Here is a 16302-nt window from a genome sequence, read left to right on the forward strand (position 1 = left end):
ATAATTTCCTAAGACATCCAGGCCAACTTTCTGAGCAAGGGCCAGAAGCACAAAGGACCCAGAGTGAAAAGGACTGTCCTCTCTCACTTCCTTTTAAAGGCCAGGGTCACCGCCCAGTAATGCGGATCAGCTCATTTGGATATGCCGATTAGTATTTTTAGAGTCCTCTTCTCTGAATCCTAATTCCCTGGCAGAACAGAGGAAACAGTAGCCCATTTACAAACAAATAAAAGAATAGACATTTGTAAATGGCAGGTGCAACTCTGTGACCTTGGGAAAGTCACTCCATCTCCGCGTTTCGCCTTTTCACTCCTGGGTGAAAGAAGGGAAGGGTATTTAGATGGCCTTTCCAGCTGAGAATTCCAAGGCTCCTGTCCTTGCTCCTCCCAGTCCAGGGCCAGATTCTGGAGGAGCGCTGGGCGGGCCCACCTGGCTCTGGGCCTCGGAGCAGGCGTGGCTGGAGCGAGTAGCAACCTCAGAGCCTGGCAGGCACCGCGTGCGCATCTCCCCGGGACGCTATGGTCACACCCGGCTCCCGCGCACCTGAGCCGTATCGTTATGCCAGCATCCCACCGGGCGCCCGCGCCTGCGCCCAAAGGCAGGAGGAGCCTCCCATCCCCTCAGAGGCCAGGCCAGGCCATCTGTCCGCTTCCTCCCCCGCCCCCCCGGACCGGGCAGGCCGGGCCATCCACGTCCGGAGCCAAGCCCAGTCGCCGGAGCCGGGCGGTTCCCGCCGCGCAGTTACCTGGCCGAGTGCCCCGGGAAGCCTCGGGCGTCTCGGCCCAGAGCTTAGGGCCCGGATCCCAGGAGCAGGAAGCAGCAGAGAGAGGGAGAGAGGACGAGGCTCTGACGGCTGCAGAGGAGGAGCCGGGGGTCTGGGGGCACCTGCTGGCTGGGAGGACGGAGCGCACAGCCAGAGCTGGACCAGAGACTGTTAAGAAAGCAGGCGGGAGGGTCCTCCTTCTTCACGCAGGCCTGGGGGGTGGGGGGAGGGGTGATGATGACCTAGTGGTGACGTCAGACCTGCAGGCTGTTGCCCTTGCTTACTTGTTTGTTGTCTGTTTGTTAGAATAAATATCCATCCCCTCCCCCCACGATGGGACAAGCTCATCCCATAACCAGCTGTAGAACCTGCTAAGTGCTTGCACCCCTACTAGGCACTGTGGGAGATGAAAGACATAGTCCCTGCTCTCACGCTTGAGTCTAAGTTGTGAAACAAGCACACAAATAACTAATTTCCAGGGAAGTGCTCAGGCCTGGAAATTAGAAGTTATATATTCCTTCTCATGTCAACACTGTCACCAACGTGGCAGTAGAGTATAAGGCTTAAGAGTGAACCCGGCTTGGTTACTGACTGTGTATCTTTGCACAAGCTACTTAACTTTTCTGTTCCTCCATTTTCTCATCCATAGAATGGGCATAGTAATAATAGCTATCTCATAAAGTTATTGCAAAAAGTTTACACACTTTACATGTGTAAAGTGCTTACAGCAGTGGCTGGCACAGGGAAGTCATATGAATGTTAATTATTGTTGTTTTTACCTCAGTTTGGGTTAATCCTCTCTCCTCTCCGGATCTGTTTTAATACCAATGAAAGTAAGATTGAAGAGACAACCAAACATAAGTGTCGAAATGCAAATGGGGTAAAGAGGGCATCAGAGTTGGTTGATCAGGACAGGCAATGATAGGATGCTGAGGCATCCAAAGATTCTTAAGAAGGGAAGACCTTGAGCAGAAGTGTAAGCATTTAGGCCATGTCTGGGGAACAGTAAATAGTCTAGATTGGGTCACTTGTGTTTCCAGCCCTTTAAAAGTAAGGATCACACTCTTTTCATCGTTGTTTTCCTAGTACCTGGTACAGAAGCAGGTGCAATAAATGTTTGCTGGTTGGATGAATGGGAAATGAGCCTGGAAATGTATACTGGAAGCATACTGGAGCTCCTAAACCTTAATGATCATCTAGAACAACTTGGGAAGTGTTTTCAAAACACCCTTTGTTCAGGCCACACCTGGAAGGATGGGCTTTAGTAGACTTAGTGTGAGGCCCAGGAATCTGTATCATTTAAAACCTGCCCATAGATCCTTCAGAGGATTAGTCACATTTGGGAACCACTGATGTTAGAGGACCTTAAATGTCTGATGCCAGCCTAAGATGCCAGGCGGAGGCATCTTATTATGTGGATAATAGGAAACGTATGATGATATTGGGCAAGAGAATATTTTTATCATGTTCTCTTAAGTCCTTGCTACTCAAAGTCTGGTCCAGGAACCAGCAAAATCTGCATCACCTGAGAGTTTGTTAAAAATACAAAATCTCAGACCCTAATCTTGGATCTACTGAATCAGGATCTGCATTTTAACAAAGTTCCCTGTGATCTGTATGCATTCAGGCAGCAGTTCTCAACCTTGACAGCACAATAGAATCACTTGAGGAGCTTTTTAAAATCACAATTCCCCAGGCCACATCCCAGAGTAAATCAGAATCTGTGTGAGTGTCAAATTTTTTTAAAGTTTCCCAGGTGCAACCAAAGTTGAGAATCACTGCTATATAGACAATCAATGAAAGTCAGTATAAGATGAATTGGAGAAGACGACCTGTCACAAGTGGGTTGGAATAGACCAGATAAGCAATAATAAGAGTCTGAAAGAAGAAAACAAGGAAAGATTCGTTTCACTAAATGAATATAGGATGCATATCTCAACTTTTTCCCCATTTGTTTTTGTTCAGTGTTTTGTTTTGTTTTATTTCTAGTATCTCAGTCTGGAATTATCTTCTTGCTGCCACCATTTCCCAGGAAAGAACAGAGTACATATTTAAAGGCTTCAGGAGTTTAGAGGCTGAGGGGATAAGAGAAGGTGCTAGTTCTTCCAGTGGAGGCTTTGTTGGGCTTTATCCTGGGGTGACTGGGATTCCAAGTTCAAGCTCTATTACTTGGGATTAAATTTTATTAATTTACATATCTTTGGTCACAACCCTTGTTCCACCAAATCATATGCTTGTCAACTGTGGTATCCCCCAGGAAAGTTCTGGGCTGTTAAGGGAGAGCAGGAGACAGGAAGCTTTCCACCAATTTATTTGAATAACAATAACAATCATAATCATAGTAATCACAATAATAACAGATGACACTTATTAAAGTATCAGACATTGTTCCAAGCACTTTATATATGTGTATATATTAACTCATTTGATTCTCACAACAACTCTACGAGTTGGATACTGTTGTTACCCCATTTTACAGGTAAGAAACTGAGGCACAGAGCACTCAAGGAATGTGCCCAAGGTGACATGATTAGTAGGAGGCAGATCTGGGTATGAACCCAGGCAATATGGCACTGGAGGTCATGCTCTTGGCCACCAAGATAGGCTGCCTCCACTCACCTAGAATCTCTTACAGCGGTATTATCTTCTATATTCACAGCTCCTAACCCCAGTGAAGAGTATTAGAAGTTGTTTAAAGGTTAAAAGAAAGAATTCAACTTTTAAAAACCTGAATTGCCTATTATGTAGTAGTCACAATGCTAGTCATGGGGATACAGAGAAAAAGACTCAGCTACCAGGAGCTCACCACAGTCTAGGGGGAGAAGCAGAAGAGTCAGCAAATGCAGTCCGTGAATGTAGCAAGGGATGCAGAGTGCCCAGGGAGGAGAGGCACTGAGCCGGCAACCTGGGGGCTCAGGACAGGGTTCCTAATTTGAATCTGAGACTAAACTCATTCTCCAAGTTGGACCAGAAAGCCCTTAATATTAGGAGTCCATAGCTGGGCCCACAAGTCTTGAGTCAACTAAAAATCAAAGTTTGGAAGTTCAAAACGCAGCAGCAACAATTATTTTCCCCTTTCTTTCCTCCTAGACAATGGCTGGTTGTTGCCCTTTGATTCTCTTGTGCCTAATTAGACCCTGAAGAAGCTAACCAGGCTTTGATGAAACTTGACTGGAATGATGAGTTTTACAGAATCTTGCAGCCATGAAAAGTAAATTGTTACCCACTTTCAGGTTTGCCTCTTTTCAGCTGTCCAAGGCAATGGACAAGGAAGCTACTGGAGGCTGAGCAGTTAGCCTATAATTCTGTTTATTTCTTTCATAAAACCATGGTCAGATAGCCCAGAAATAGACCCCCATAAATATAGTCAACTGATCTTTGACAAAGGAGCAAAGGCAATACAATGGGACAAAGATAGTCTTCAACAGATGGAGCGGGAACAACTGGACATCCACACATGAAAAAATGAACCTAGACTCAGACCTTACACCATCACAAAAGTTAACTCAAAGTGGATCACAGACCTAAATGTAAAACGCCAAACTATAAAACTCCTAGAAGATAACATAGGAGGAAACCTAGATGATGCTGGGTGTGTGGTGATGCCTTTTTAGATACAACACCAAAGACAACCCGTGAAAGAAATAATTCACAAACTGGACTTCATTAAAATTAAAAACTTCTGTTCTGCAAAAGACAATAGCAAGAGAATGAGAAGAGAAGTCACAGACTGGGAGAAAATATTTGCAAAAGACACATCTGATAAAGGACTGTTACTCAAAATATACAAAGAACAATGAAAACTCAACAGTAAAAAAACAACTTCATTAAAAAATGGGCCAAAAATCTTAATACATACCTCACCAAATAAGATACACAGATGGTAAATAAGTGTGTGAAAACTTGCTCCACATCATGTGATCAGGAAAATGCGAATTTAAACAATGAGATACTATACACCTATTAGAATGGCTGAAATCCCAAACACTGACAACAAAGACTGGTGAGGATGTGGAGCAACAGGAATTCTGGTAACATTGCTGGTGGGAACGCAAAGTGGTACAGCCACTTTGGAAGACAGTTTGGTGGTTTCTTACAAAACTAAATATACTTTTACCCCATGATTCGCAATCATACTCCTTGGTATTTACCCAAAGGAATTGAAAATTTACGTCCACACAAAAACCTGTACACAGATATTTATAGCAGCTTTATTCATAATTGCCAAAATTTAGAAGCAACCAAGATGTCCTTCAGTAGGTAAATGAATAAATAAACAGTGATACATCCAGACAATAGAATATTATTCAGCATTAAAAAGAAATGAACTATCAAGCTCATGAAAAGACATGAAAGAAACAAATGCATACTACTAATTGAAATAAGTCAATCTGGAAAGCCTATATACTAAACGATTCCAACCACGTGGCGTTCTCAAAAAGGCAAAACTATGGAGACAGTAAAAAAGATCAGTGGTTGTAAGGGTGTAGCAGGAAGAGAGATGAAAAGGTAGAGCACAGAGGATTGTTAGGGCAGTGAAAATACTCCGTATGATATTATAATGATGGAAATACATCATTATACTTTTGTCCAAACCTGTAGAATGTGTAACAACAAGAGTGAACTCTAAGGTAGACTGCAGACTTTGGGTGATTGTGATGTGTCAGTGTAGGTTCATTCTTGGTAAAAAAATTTCACTTTCTTGTGAGTGATATTAATAATGGGAAAGGCTATGAATGTGTGGGGTCAGGAGGTATATGGGAAATCTCCGTAGCTTCCTCTTAATTTTGTTGTAAACCTAAAACTGCTCTTAAAAAATAAAATAGCTTTTAAAGGGTCAAATGAGTGAAAACCAGCATCATGGACAGTGCAGAACTTCAGCTTTCAGCACTCACCTGAGCAAGATGTCAAGGTAGCCAAGATTGTTGCAGGAAAGCATCAACTCTGGCACCCATGAGTGTACAAGGAGCAGTGCACACATACATGTGTGTATGCATGGATATGCACGGATGGGCTCATGGGTGGCAGAGTAGTTTATTTACTTAAATTATTGCCACAGGCTCCTCTTGTTGTCTCTGACACATACCTAGCCCCTTTAAACTAGATCTTTTCTTGACAAAGTAACCACTACCAATAGGCTTTCTTCCGCTTCATAACATGAAATATTGGTCTTAATATAAGCCCCATCCAAACATGAAAACTAGTTAACTTGTGGTTATTTAGGTATAGATTTCCCCCTTGGATATTATTATTTCCAACAAATGTTTAATGCCAATTGTAGTTTCTTCCCTTCAGTCATTACATTTTTGAAGGGTCTCCATTTCCCACAGGTCAATGTTTGCCTCAAAAATGATAACTACTTAAATTTTTATTAACCCCCAAAACCCCACAAGGATAGCTTCCTTGCCCCTCAACCCCCTCATCAAAAGTCACAGTGCATTCCAAAGCCAAATAGATTTGACTTCTGAATTATCCCTTGTCTCAAATATCTATCACTTTCCATTGTGAATAATGAATAATTGACCTTCAGGATATCTGAGATATGAGCTATTAGCCTCAGCCTTCACCTCTTAACTCTCCAAATGACTTGACCTGAAACATTTTCCATTCTCCCACCTACAAAATGAGGAAGCTAATCTCTCAGCTACTCTGTCCTCAAGGCTGCTCTGTCAAAATGAGTAGAAACTGAACTCACTGGAGCCCTGTATCAATGTATGTCATCTTTAGTATCAGACATAATCCACCCATTGGAAACACTTTCTCCATCCCTTTTTTATATGCACTCCCATGCCCCCCACAACAAAAGACACAGAATAATCTAAACCTCTTCTTGCCAATAATGGAATCCTGTGTATCATCACTATACAAATTTATTTAGGAACAGAGAGATTCCTTTGAGTGTCAATATTTTCTTGGATATGCAGTCTTTAAAAAGAAAAAAAAAAAGAGTTACCACTTCTGGAATGGCTTTATGTTACATGTCTACAACACTGGCCCACAAAGAAGGAGACTCGAGAAGGAGTGTTCCTGCAGAAATCAACAAAGATTTCCAGCCCACGTGGGAACTCTTGTGGAAGCTAGCACAGTATTTCACACTTTGGTATTTTTTTTTCCTTTCTTTTTTTTTCTTTTCTGTTAAAGAAGATAAAATATAACAGAGATGTCTTCAAAATTCACACCTGAGTTAAACAGTTTGCTGAAAAATTCCACATTAAGGAGAGAAGAACATAACGCAAAAAAAAAAAAAAAAAAAAAAAAAAAGGAAAGGACTATATACAGATATTTTGCCAGCATAATTGTTGTGTGTTTTCTTTTGTGTTCTTCCTTCTGCACCAGGAGAAGGGAGAGAGGACAAGATAAAGAGAAACAATAGGAATGGAGAGAAAGAACAAGCGTTCCTGAACTCTGGGGTAGACGCAGCAGAGAGAAGAGCACCTGTGGGCAGAGAAATGTGCCCAGGGGGCCAAGGGTGGCTCAGCCTTTGGTAAAGAGGAGGGAATTTGGAGAACACAATCAGGAATGGATTTGGTTCTAGAAAGCGGGGCAGGGCTAAAGAGGAAATAGGGTGAAGTGAAAATTCAGCCAGACAACTTTGCTGAACAGAGAAAACATCAAAGCTTTGGTGGAGACATCAGATTCAAATCTTTTCACAGATTCTGGAATCAGTTCGGAGATTGTGGCTAAGTTCAGGGTCCAAACCATTCTCTCCTCTCTGGTAGTTTGGCACCAGGCAAATGGCTGTGCCCAGAATGAGCTGGAGATGAGCTGGAGAATAATGGCAAGAGGTCCTTTTTCAAAGAGCACTGTTGCCGTGAAGCCACCTGAAATATTTAGAACTAGGCGAGAAGGGCACAGGCAAGAAAGGTAAGGATGGGCGACTCCTAGGAGGGGCGTGCGTTTCAAGAGCACTCAGAGTTAGCACATGGTTCAGTCACAGTTTGGATCTCCAGAGGTCCTCGCTCCTGAAGAAGGCAAGAGTTTGGATTCATTGATAGTGGGGATTCTCTTCCATTCTCATGAAAGTAATCTGTCCATACAGAGAAGGCATGACGCCCTTCCTTCCAGTGGGGAATACAGGGCCAGGTGGCATGGGGGAAACTTTTTGGTCTCAGTGGAGGTAGGTGGGATGATTCCATCGGTACCAAGATCTAGAAGGAAGGAAGAAACAAGTCAATTGGACAGCTTCTAATGATGAGGGAAGATGGGAATGAGCGGTGAGTGTTAGCAGGTAGGTATAGGGCTTCTTTCTGGGGTAATGAAAATGTTCTGGAATCAGATGATGGTGACAACTGCACAGCCTTGTGAATATACTAAAAAGCACTACCTTGTACACTTTAAAATGGTAAATTTTATGGAATGTGAGTTATATCTCAAAACAATGCTTTAAAGTGTGCATTAGATGTTTTCCTCTCTCTCTACTTGTTTTTTTTTTTTTTTTTTTTGGTGGAGGTGGTTTAGGAGTGCCAATCTTTGGGGCTGTGCTACAATTGGTCCATCAGAGGTGGCTACCTTGCTAAAAGGTCTGAGTTTGGATAAGTGGGTTCATTTCTTCCGACAAGCTCAGGTCTTCAACCAATTGCCTAACTTGGAAATCTCTGTCTTGTTCTGAATGGGGAAGCATCTCTCTAGGCATCCGCTCTGAGAACACTTTCTAGAATAGATTCTTTGGTTCATGAATCAAAGCTCCAGAGACTGCTTTTCTCATCACATGCTGGGTGGAAGCACGAGGTTAGGGGGTAGCACCCTCCCCCATCTCCTGGCATCAGCCACGCTAGAAGCTCAGGCTCCGGGCAGAACACCCCCAGAGCAAGGGAACTGGCGTGGAGGGGAGCTCTCCTAAGCCCAGGGAAGGATCTGACCCTTTCTGACAGGAGTGCTTGGAAATTTCCACCTTCCCAGTGAGGATGGAAATGCTGGCTTTGTTGACATCAGCTCTTTGCCAGGACTGCTCACTGCTGAGGCTTCTCTTTTAAATCCCACTCCCTAGGGAGAGAGTCCAGTCTGGCTCTCCACCCTGCCCCCTCCCTGCCACCCCATTCCCCTTGTCCAACCCCGTGACAAGCCTTCTTTCCCAAGGTGCTGACCCAAACCCAGCTTCTCATGTGTCTCTAAGCCCTGCTGGGGGTCTCTATGCTCTCCCCTCCACCTTACCCTGAAGAGTTAAAACTGGAGGAGGAGTTCACGGCTGCTTTGGAGTTATTTTGAGATGCAATGGGGCTGCTGGCATGGAGTCCTGAGCCAGGAGACGAAGGCCTGCTGTTGTTCCCAGGGGAACAGGATGACGTTACTGAGAACAAGGAGAGGCAAAAACAAGGGGGAAATAATGAGGCTGGGTCCGGGGACCTTGTGACATTCAGACATGTATCCCCCCAAGGGGTCTCACCCTCTCCCTATCCCCAACCCATCCGCCCAGCTCCTACCATGTTAGTATCAACACTTGGCCCCAGAAGAGCCCTAATCATACATGCTCTCCTCGGCCCAGGCCCTGGAGGGTGGCACGGCTGGTTCTGCAAGTCCAAGACTTGCCAAACGCTGGAAGGACAGGTGCCAAAATCATCCTACTCCAGGACACACCCTGGGCTGGGCATATGCAGCCTGGGACCAAGGGGCAGGATGAGAAAAAGAACCAGAAGCCTCAGAAAGGAAGAGATGAGGAAAGAAAGAAACGTGCTCGGAGAGGAAAAGAGAAGCTAAGAGCACAGGTAAAGATGGCCAGCCTCTCTGATTTTCTCATCTCCAGATGGTACATGCTCTTCCAGAAAGAGTACAACCAGGAGTGAGGAGTCCCAGACCATTCACTAAGCAGCTCTATGGCCTGTGACAACCTGCTTCTCTTCCCTGCAACCCCTTTTGGACCACTGTAATATGGCAGATTTGGGTTAAACTGAACTCCTGTATTTGGGTTTCCCAAACAGCATTCCATGGGTGAGATGACATATGTTTCACCCTCCAAGCTAAGATGCTTTGAAGGGTCGAAGGCATAATTATCGATAATTATGTCAGGACAAGAGGCAGACACTAGGACTGTCCTGGGAGAATCCAGACAGATGGTCACCCTATCTAGCTCTTTGAAATGCTCTGAAATACTTTTTGAGAACTAGAGTTCTGTAGAAAATTGGTTTGGAAAACCTTGCCTTCCATACAGCTCATTTGTATGGAGAAAGTGTGGCAATTAAAACAAAAACAAACACTTGATCAAACATTGCCTACTCAGCATTTCCCAAATTTACTTGATCACAGGAGACTTTTCCTCCTAGCACAGATTGTAACATCTTTTGAAATAGGTTTTGAGAACGCTAACTTACGTAGGTGTTTTTCAGTTCTAATGTCCCATTATTTAAAATAATTCTGGTACTATTCAGAAACCTCATTTTTTGAGCTCACCTGTTCCAGGCATGGTGCTGTGGACAGGAGGGACAGAGAGGGGGCCCAGAGACCCAGAGGGAGACACCTGAAAGGCAACAGAAGCTTGTAAATGTCCACTTCTGCTTCCTTCTCCAACCTCTGGCGCTTCTCCCAGGATGCTGGGCCCCAGACTCTGCAGAGACCAGGGCTCACTTCCTGGATGACTTCCTAATCCCAAACCTATGCTCTGTGCCCTGTTTCATAGGAAGGCCTCTGGACCACGTATAGTACCCAGCTCTGGCTCTGCCCTGATCCTGTGATTCCCTGCTGCTGACACCAGGCCCTGCCCTCCCTGCTCTGTGTGTGTCCCCTGGCAAGGTTTCTTCGGCAGTGCCAGGCTGAAGCTGCCCTGCTCCAGTGCTCTGGCGATTAGAGGAGCACTCCTCCTGGGCCCTGCTGAGGCTGACACTGCTGAATGGCTGCCTGTTTTCCATTCCCTTCTTATTCCTTCTTGAAAGCCCCCTGCACTTGCTCAGGGCAGCAGAGAGCCCAGCCCTAAGCCCCCTGTTCCAGGCTTCCCATCTTGATGCACACATGGACCATCCACTCTCTGGAGGTAACTGGAGGAGATGAACTACAGTCTCTGAAGCTTTTCATCTTGCCCTGGAGACCTCACAGCATCATCAACTCTGAGTGGGGAAGGAACCTGAGCTAATTTAGCTTAACCTCCCACGCAGTTCAGGATCTCCGCCTCAGTATTACTATCCTAGCACAACCTGGAACAAAATGTAATAAGAAGACTAGACATTGGAGCCAAACAGATCTGGGGGTGAGGCCTGGCATCACCACTATCTGTGTGATTCGGGCCGGTTACTTAACCCCACTGAGATTTGGTTTTCTCATCCGTAAAATAGCAGTAATACCTCCCTCATATTTTCTTTTAATTAAGATTTAATGAGATAATGTCCATAAAGCTTCCAACTCAATGCCTGGCAAAGAGCACCAGGTTTGTTAAGTGTTAGTTCCCTTCCTTCCTGCAGGAAGCTGTCAACTGCTGTGTGTTTCTAGCTGCTGTTTACTTCTTCATTTGAGCTGAACTCTGCATACTTTTCCTCCCCCTTATTCTTCTCCTGCTGACCTGGGACACTCAGATCAACCATTACGAAGGATCTTGCGAGGAAGTTCTGCTCAGGGAGCTGTGATTGGTGACTCCTCCCCTCCCCAGTTTGGACCATCCCATTCCGACAGAATGTAGCATGTACTCATTTCCTAATTAATCAGCAGGGGTTCTGCTGCTTTCATTTACCTGCCTTGTTATAAGGAGCCTCCTTAATAGGCTGGGGGCTCACGAAGGGTGGAGGCAGGTGTGGGGCAGTGCGGTAAGAGGTAAGAGATGTTATCAGTAATCTCCTTCTCTCTTCTCCTCTGCCCCTCCCTGCTGCTGCACCCCAAGAAATTTGTTGTTTTTTTAAATAAATAATTATTTAGTCACCTGACCAGCTTCTTCTGCTTCCTTCTGGAGACAGGCTATACATATGCAAGCAGACATAGATATGGTTCCTTTAACATTTTGTATATAAATGGAAGCATTCTGCCCACACTGGTCTGAGTAATTTTGCCCTTCCCCCCCCTTCTTTCTCTCTATCTCTCTCACTCTTTTTTTTTTTTCCTTTCTTTCCTTTTTTTTGTTTGTTTGTGTATCTCGGAGATCATTTCACATCAGAAGCAGAAGAAACTATGTCCTAGTCCCAAGGAGAGTGTCCCAAGGAGACCTGAGGAGGAGATGGGATTAGAACATTTTCTCTAGCCTCTTCCTTCAGGATGCCACAAGTATTAATGTGATTATTTAACATCTTTCTCCCCCACTAGGCCGGAGACTTCATGAGGGCAGGGGGATGCCTGTGTGGTCCCCTGCCGTGTCCTCAATGTCTGCTGCCGTGCCTGGAACTTTGCAGGTGTCCAGTAAAGATGTGTTGAGTGCGGGATGAGAACACATGACACTCTGTTATGGCTCCTCTGTGCCTCCCACCACTTTCCTCCACGTTGGGGCCCTGGGCTGGCATTGAACCAAAGTGATAACTATCTCCCATCTGTTCTAAACAAAGCCCCATTTTTAAAGACTCCAACTCTCTTATGACATCATTCAGTTTCCTTAACATGGCCTACAACGCCCTACACAATCTAGCACCCGCCTACCACTCTAGTCTCCTCATTCACACACTCTCTCACTCCCTGGGTTCCATTCCAACCTTCTGTGCTTCCTCTCCCCACCCACCCCAGCCTCAGGGCCTTTGCACACACTGTTTGCTCTGCATAGAAAGTTCTTTCTGACACCCTCTCCGCCCTACCGTCCTGCCCCCCTGAACTCAGACTTTTTCCCCATTCCAGTCTATTCTTTCTTCTGCTGTCAATTTGAGCATCATTCCTCAGAGAAGCCCCTGACGCCTGGACTAGGTTAGGCCCCTCAAATACCCGCACATCTTCTCTGGAGACTTCATCATGAATTGCATTTGTTTAATGTCTGTTTTCCTTGCTAGACTCTAAGCAGAGATCACCAGTAAGTACCCTGTGCACCACCATATCCCAGCGCCAAACAGATGGTGAGTGCTCAATAAATATTAAAGAAAGGAATGGTGAATAAATATCACGTTGTCTCCAACTTAAAATTGTCAATGGTTCTTCATAGCTTTGAGGGTAATTTAGCATCCACAACCCACTATGATCTAGTTCTCATCGACCTCTCTGTCTGAGTCCGAAACCCTTAGCTCCAGCCAGACCAAAAGGCTTGTGATGCCCCAAATGCATCATGTGGTTTTAGAATTCCATGCCTCTCACAGACTGTTCCTTCTGCCACCTATGCTGTTCTTTTCACTAACTCCTAATCTGTTCTCCAAACAAATTAGGAGGTCAGCCCTCCCATACCCCATCCTGATTTGGGTGTCTTATCTGTGTTCCCATAGCACTTCCGCAGAGCACCTCACATCTGCTTCATTGCAATTTCTTGCCTTTTCTGGTTCTTCCTCCTCAGTGTCTTTCCTTGGTCCTCTTCTTCCGCCCTTCCTTCAAATGCTCGTGTTCCCCAGGGTTGAGACCTCGACTTTCCTCTTTGCTTTCTCTGTACAGACTCCACAGGCGAGCGCCTCCTTACCCAGCATTCCAGCCACCACCTGTATGTTTATGACTCCCCAGTCCATTTCTCTATCCCGGCCTTTCCTCCTGACTGCCAGACCCATTATTCCAAGTGCCCAGGGACATTCCCACTTGGGTGTCCCTCAGGCCTCACCATATATCATAATGATATGAAGAACTGAAATCATCATTTGTTCCTACTCCAAGCCAGCTCCGCCCCCGTGTTTAATTGTTCCATCAACATCTACCCAAGCAGCCCAGCCTGAATGCTGAGTTATCCCAGAGTACTCTCTCCCTTATTGTTCTCCCTGCCCCCACCCAGTTTTCAATTTATTAACCAAGACCTAGTAATTCTACCTTCTAATTGTCACCTGAATCTCTCCCATCCCCCTCATCCTTACCAAATGGGTTTGCTTCCGCCCTCAATACGTCCCTACTGGATAACTGCAGTCACATCTAACTGGTCTCTCTGAAAACAAATCTGGAGCCTCTCAAACCATCCTTTATAAATGTAGTCAGAGTGATCATTCTAAAAAGCAAATCGGATCACACCAAGGCCCTGCTTCAAATCCTTCAGCAAATCTTTAGCCCTGCCCTCACTCCCTTCCTCCTGGCCCTTGCTCATCTATTTAGCCTCACCTTTTTTTTTTAATATTTATTTATTTGTTTGTTTATTTATTTATTTATTTTATTTTGGCTGTGCTTGGTCTTAGTTGCGGCACACTGGATCCTTTATTTGCAGCATGCGGGATCTAGTTCCCTGACCAGGGATCGAACCCGGAACCTTGCATTGGGAGCACAGAGTCTTAACCACTGGAGCACTAGGGAAGTCCCCCGGCCTCATCTTTCAGCATTCCTCCACGTGGAACCACCTGCAGTTCCGCACATGCCCTCTTCTCCCTGCTTCATACCACTGTTCTCATGCTTTCCCTGAGTGGGAACTCCACCCTGCACTTATTTGTCTCTTCACTCCTTCTGGTCTTTTTAGACTCAGCTCAGGTATTAATTATCTCCTTGGGGAAGCCTTCCCTAACCACCACCTCCCAAGGCTTTATTAGCTGCTACTCTTAAGTTCTCTGAGAGAAACCATTGTGTTGTTTATCATCTGTTTGTCTGTCTCCTCTGCTAGGCAGTGAGGTCCTCTGGGACAGGGGACAAGTATTACTTACTTGCGCATCCCTAGTACTTGGCACAAACACCAATACACAGTAGATGGTCAATAGATGTTTGGTGAAAGAACAATCAATAGTGTATTTGTATGAAATAGCTATGTCCCAACCAGAACGAGGCTGAATTTCACCCATCCTTGCATGCTAAAAGACACGAGGACAGCACCATTATCCCCAGTTCCCTTAACCTTCAACCATCATGGACTTCCCTGGTGGCCCAGTGGTTAAGACTCCGCGCTCCCAATGCAGGGGGCCTGGGTTCCATCCCTGGTCAGGGAACTAGATCCCACATGCATGCCACAGCTAAGAGTTCTCATGCCACAACTAAGAAGCCCGCTTGCCACAAGTAAGGAACCCATGAGTCGCAACTAAGACCCAGCGCAACCAAATAAATAAATAAATATTAACAAAACAAAACAAACAAAAAACCTTCAACCTTCTCCCTCCCCCCTACGCTCCAGGCACTATCTCTCTCCTACATGCAGAACACATTTCCTACCCTCCAAACTTCCCAGTCTGCCTGAACTTCAAATGACTCCCAGCTCTGACTTCTCCCCTTGAGCTCCAGAATCATAGATCTAACTGTCTACGTGACACTTTCTCTTAGATGCCTAGGAGGTAAGTCTAACTTAATGTGACCAGCTCCAGACTTTTCATGTTTTTTCCCCCTCAAACCTGTAAATGGCAGCACCTTCTAACCAGCTGCTCAGGTCAGAACCTTTGAAGTCATGTTTGCCTCATTTCTCATACTCCCTATCTAAGCTAAGAGCACATCTTGTTGGCTCCATGGCTGAAATACATCCAGAATCCAGCCACATCTCGTCACCACCATGACCTTCACCCCAGCCCAAGCCTCTACCACTCTCGGCCTGATTTTTGTAACTCTCCCAGCTGGTATCCTGCCTCCACACAGATTAATCCCCACATAACAGCCCATGTCAGCCTGCTCAGGCTTTTCTGCTCAGAGCTCTCCAGTGGCATCTTACTTCACTCAGACTAAAAGCCGGGGTCCTTTCAATGGCCTCCAAGACCCTGGTGAATGACCTCCTGTTACTTCCCTTTTACTTCTCTGACTTCATCTCTCACTTTTGCCTCCTTCCTCACTCTGCCCTGGTGACACTGGCTTCCTTGCTGTTCTTCAAACATGCCAGGTCTTCTCATTTTCTGGTCCCTCCCCCTGAAATACTCTTTCCCCCAGATATTTCATTCCCTTTCAACACTTAGATCCCTGCTCAAATGTCACGTTATCGGAGAGGTCTTCTCTTACCCTTCGACTGAAAAAGCACCTCCACACAATCACTTTCTATCTCTGTATTCTTCTTTACTCTTTTTTATATTATATGTATATTTATATACAGCATCTCTTTGCTTATTTATTTATTCCATGCTCCCCAACCCCCATCTTCCTTAGGCTAGGGAAGACTCTTTGCTCTCCTGGCTTCATCTCCCCCAGTGCTTGGCAGGCAGCTTGGCTCCTGGCCACTTACCAGCCGGGAACCGAACATGGGTGATTTGATGGGCGTGGCCACAGGGAAGTTGATTCGCTTCTCCTTTTGGCGTCGGTTGCAGAACCAGACCCTCACCACCTCCTTCTCCATGGACAACTGCTCTGCAATCATGGAGATCTCCTCAGAGCTGGGTTTGGGGTTCTACAGAAACCAAAGGGATAGAGTAGTCAGGAGGAGAAGGAAATAAGATCAGGAATTGTGGGTGGGGGACAGCTGTTCCAAGGAAGCAGGATAGAACAATAGATGGAGCAAAAGCTTTAGAATCAGACCTAGGATGGAATAGTGGCTTAAGCCCTTGCTCTGTGGCTTTAGGAAACTTTCTGAACCTCTCTGAGCCTCAGTCTTATCATCTATGAAATGAGAGTAATAATGCCTACCATGCAGGGTG

General features: G+C 45.4%; 1 protein-coding gene across 14 annotated transcripts in view; it reads right to left on the bottom strand.

The window, feature by feature from the left end:
* Window positions 1-3058: 3058 nt before the first annotated feature.
* Window positions 3059-16302, bottom strand: part of POU2F3 (POU class 2 homeobox 3) — an 83939-nt gene continuing 70695 nt past the window's right edge. For 13 of the 14 annotated variants that reach the window (XM_057750010.1, XM_057749999.1, XM_057750012.1 and 10 more), the window contains 4 exons: window positions 15894-16055; window positions 10148-10214; window positions 8915-9050; window positions 3059-7911 (listed from right to left, as the gene is read on the bottom strand). In XM_057750010.1, the coding sequence (XP_057605993.1) occupies window positions 7872-7911; window positions 8915-9050; window positions 10148-10214; window positions 15894-16055 (405 nt within the window). In that variant the 3' untranslated portion in view covers window positions 3059-7871. Of the gene's footprint in view, window positions 7912-8914; window positions 9051-10147; window positions 10215-15893; window positions 16056-16302 lie in introns of those variants that run through there. The other variant, XM_057750013.1, reaches the window with a different exon arrangement.

This window comes from Hippopotamus amphibius, chromosome 9, assembly GCF_030028045.1.
Source record: "Hippopotamus amphibius kiboko isolate mHipAmp2 chromosome 9, mHipAmp2.hap2, whole genome shotgun sequence".
NCBI classification, from domain to species: Eukaryota; Metazoa; Chordata; class Mammalia; order Artiodactyla; family Hippopotamidae; genus Hippopotamus; species Hippopotamus amphibius.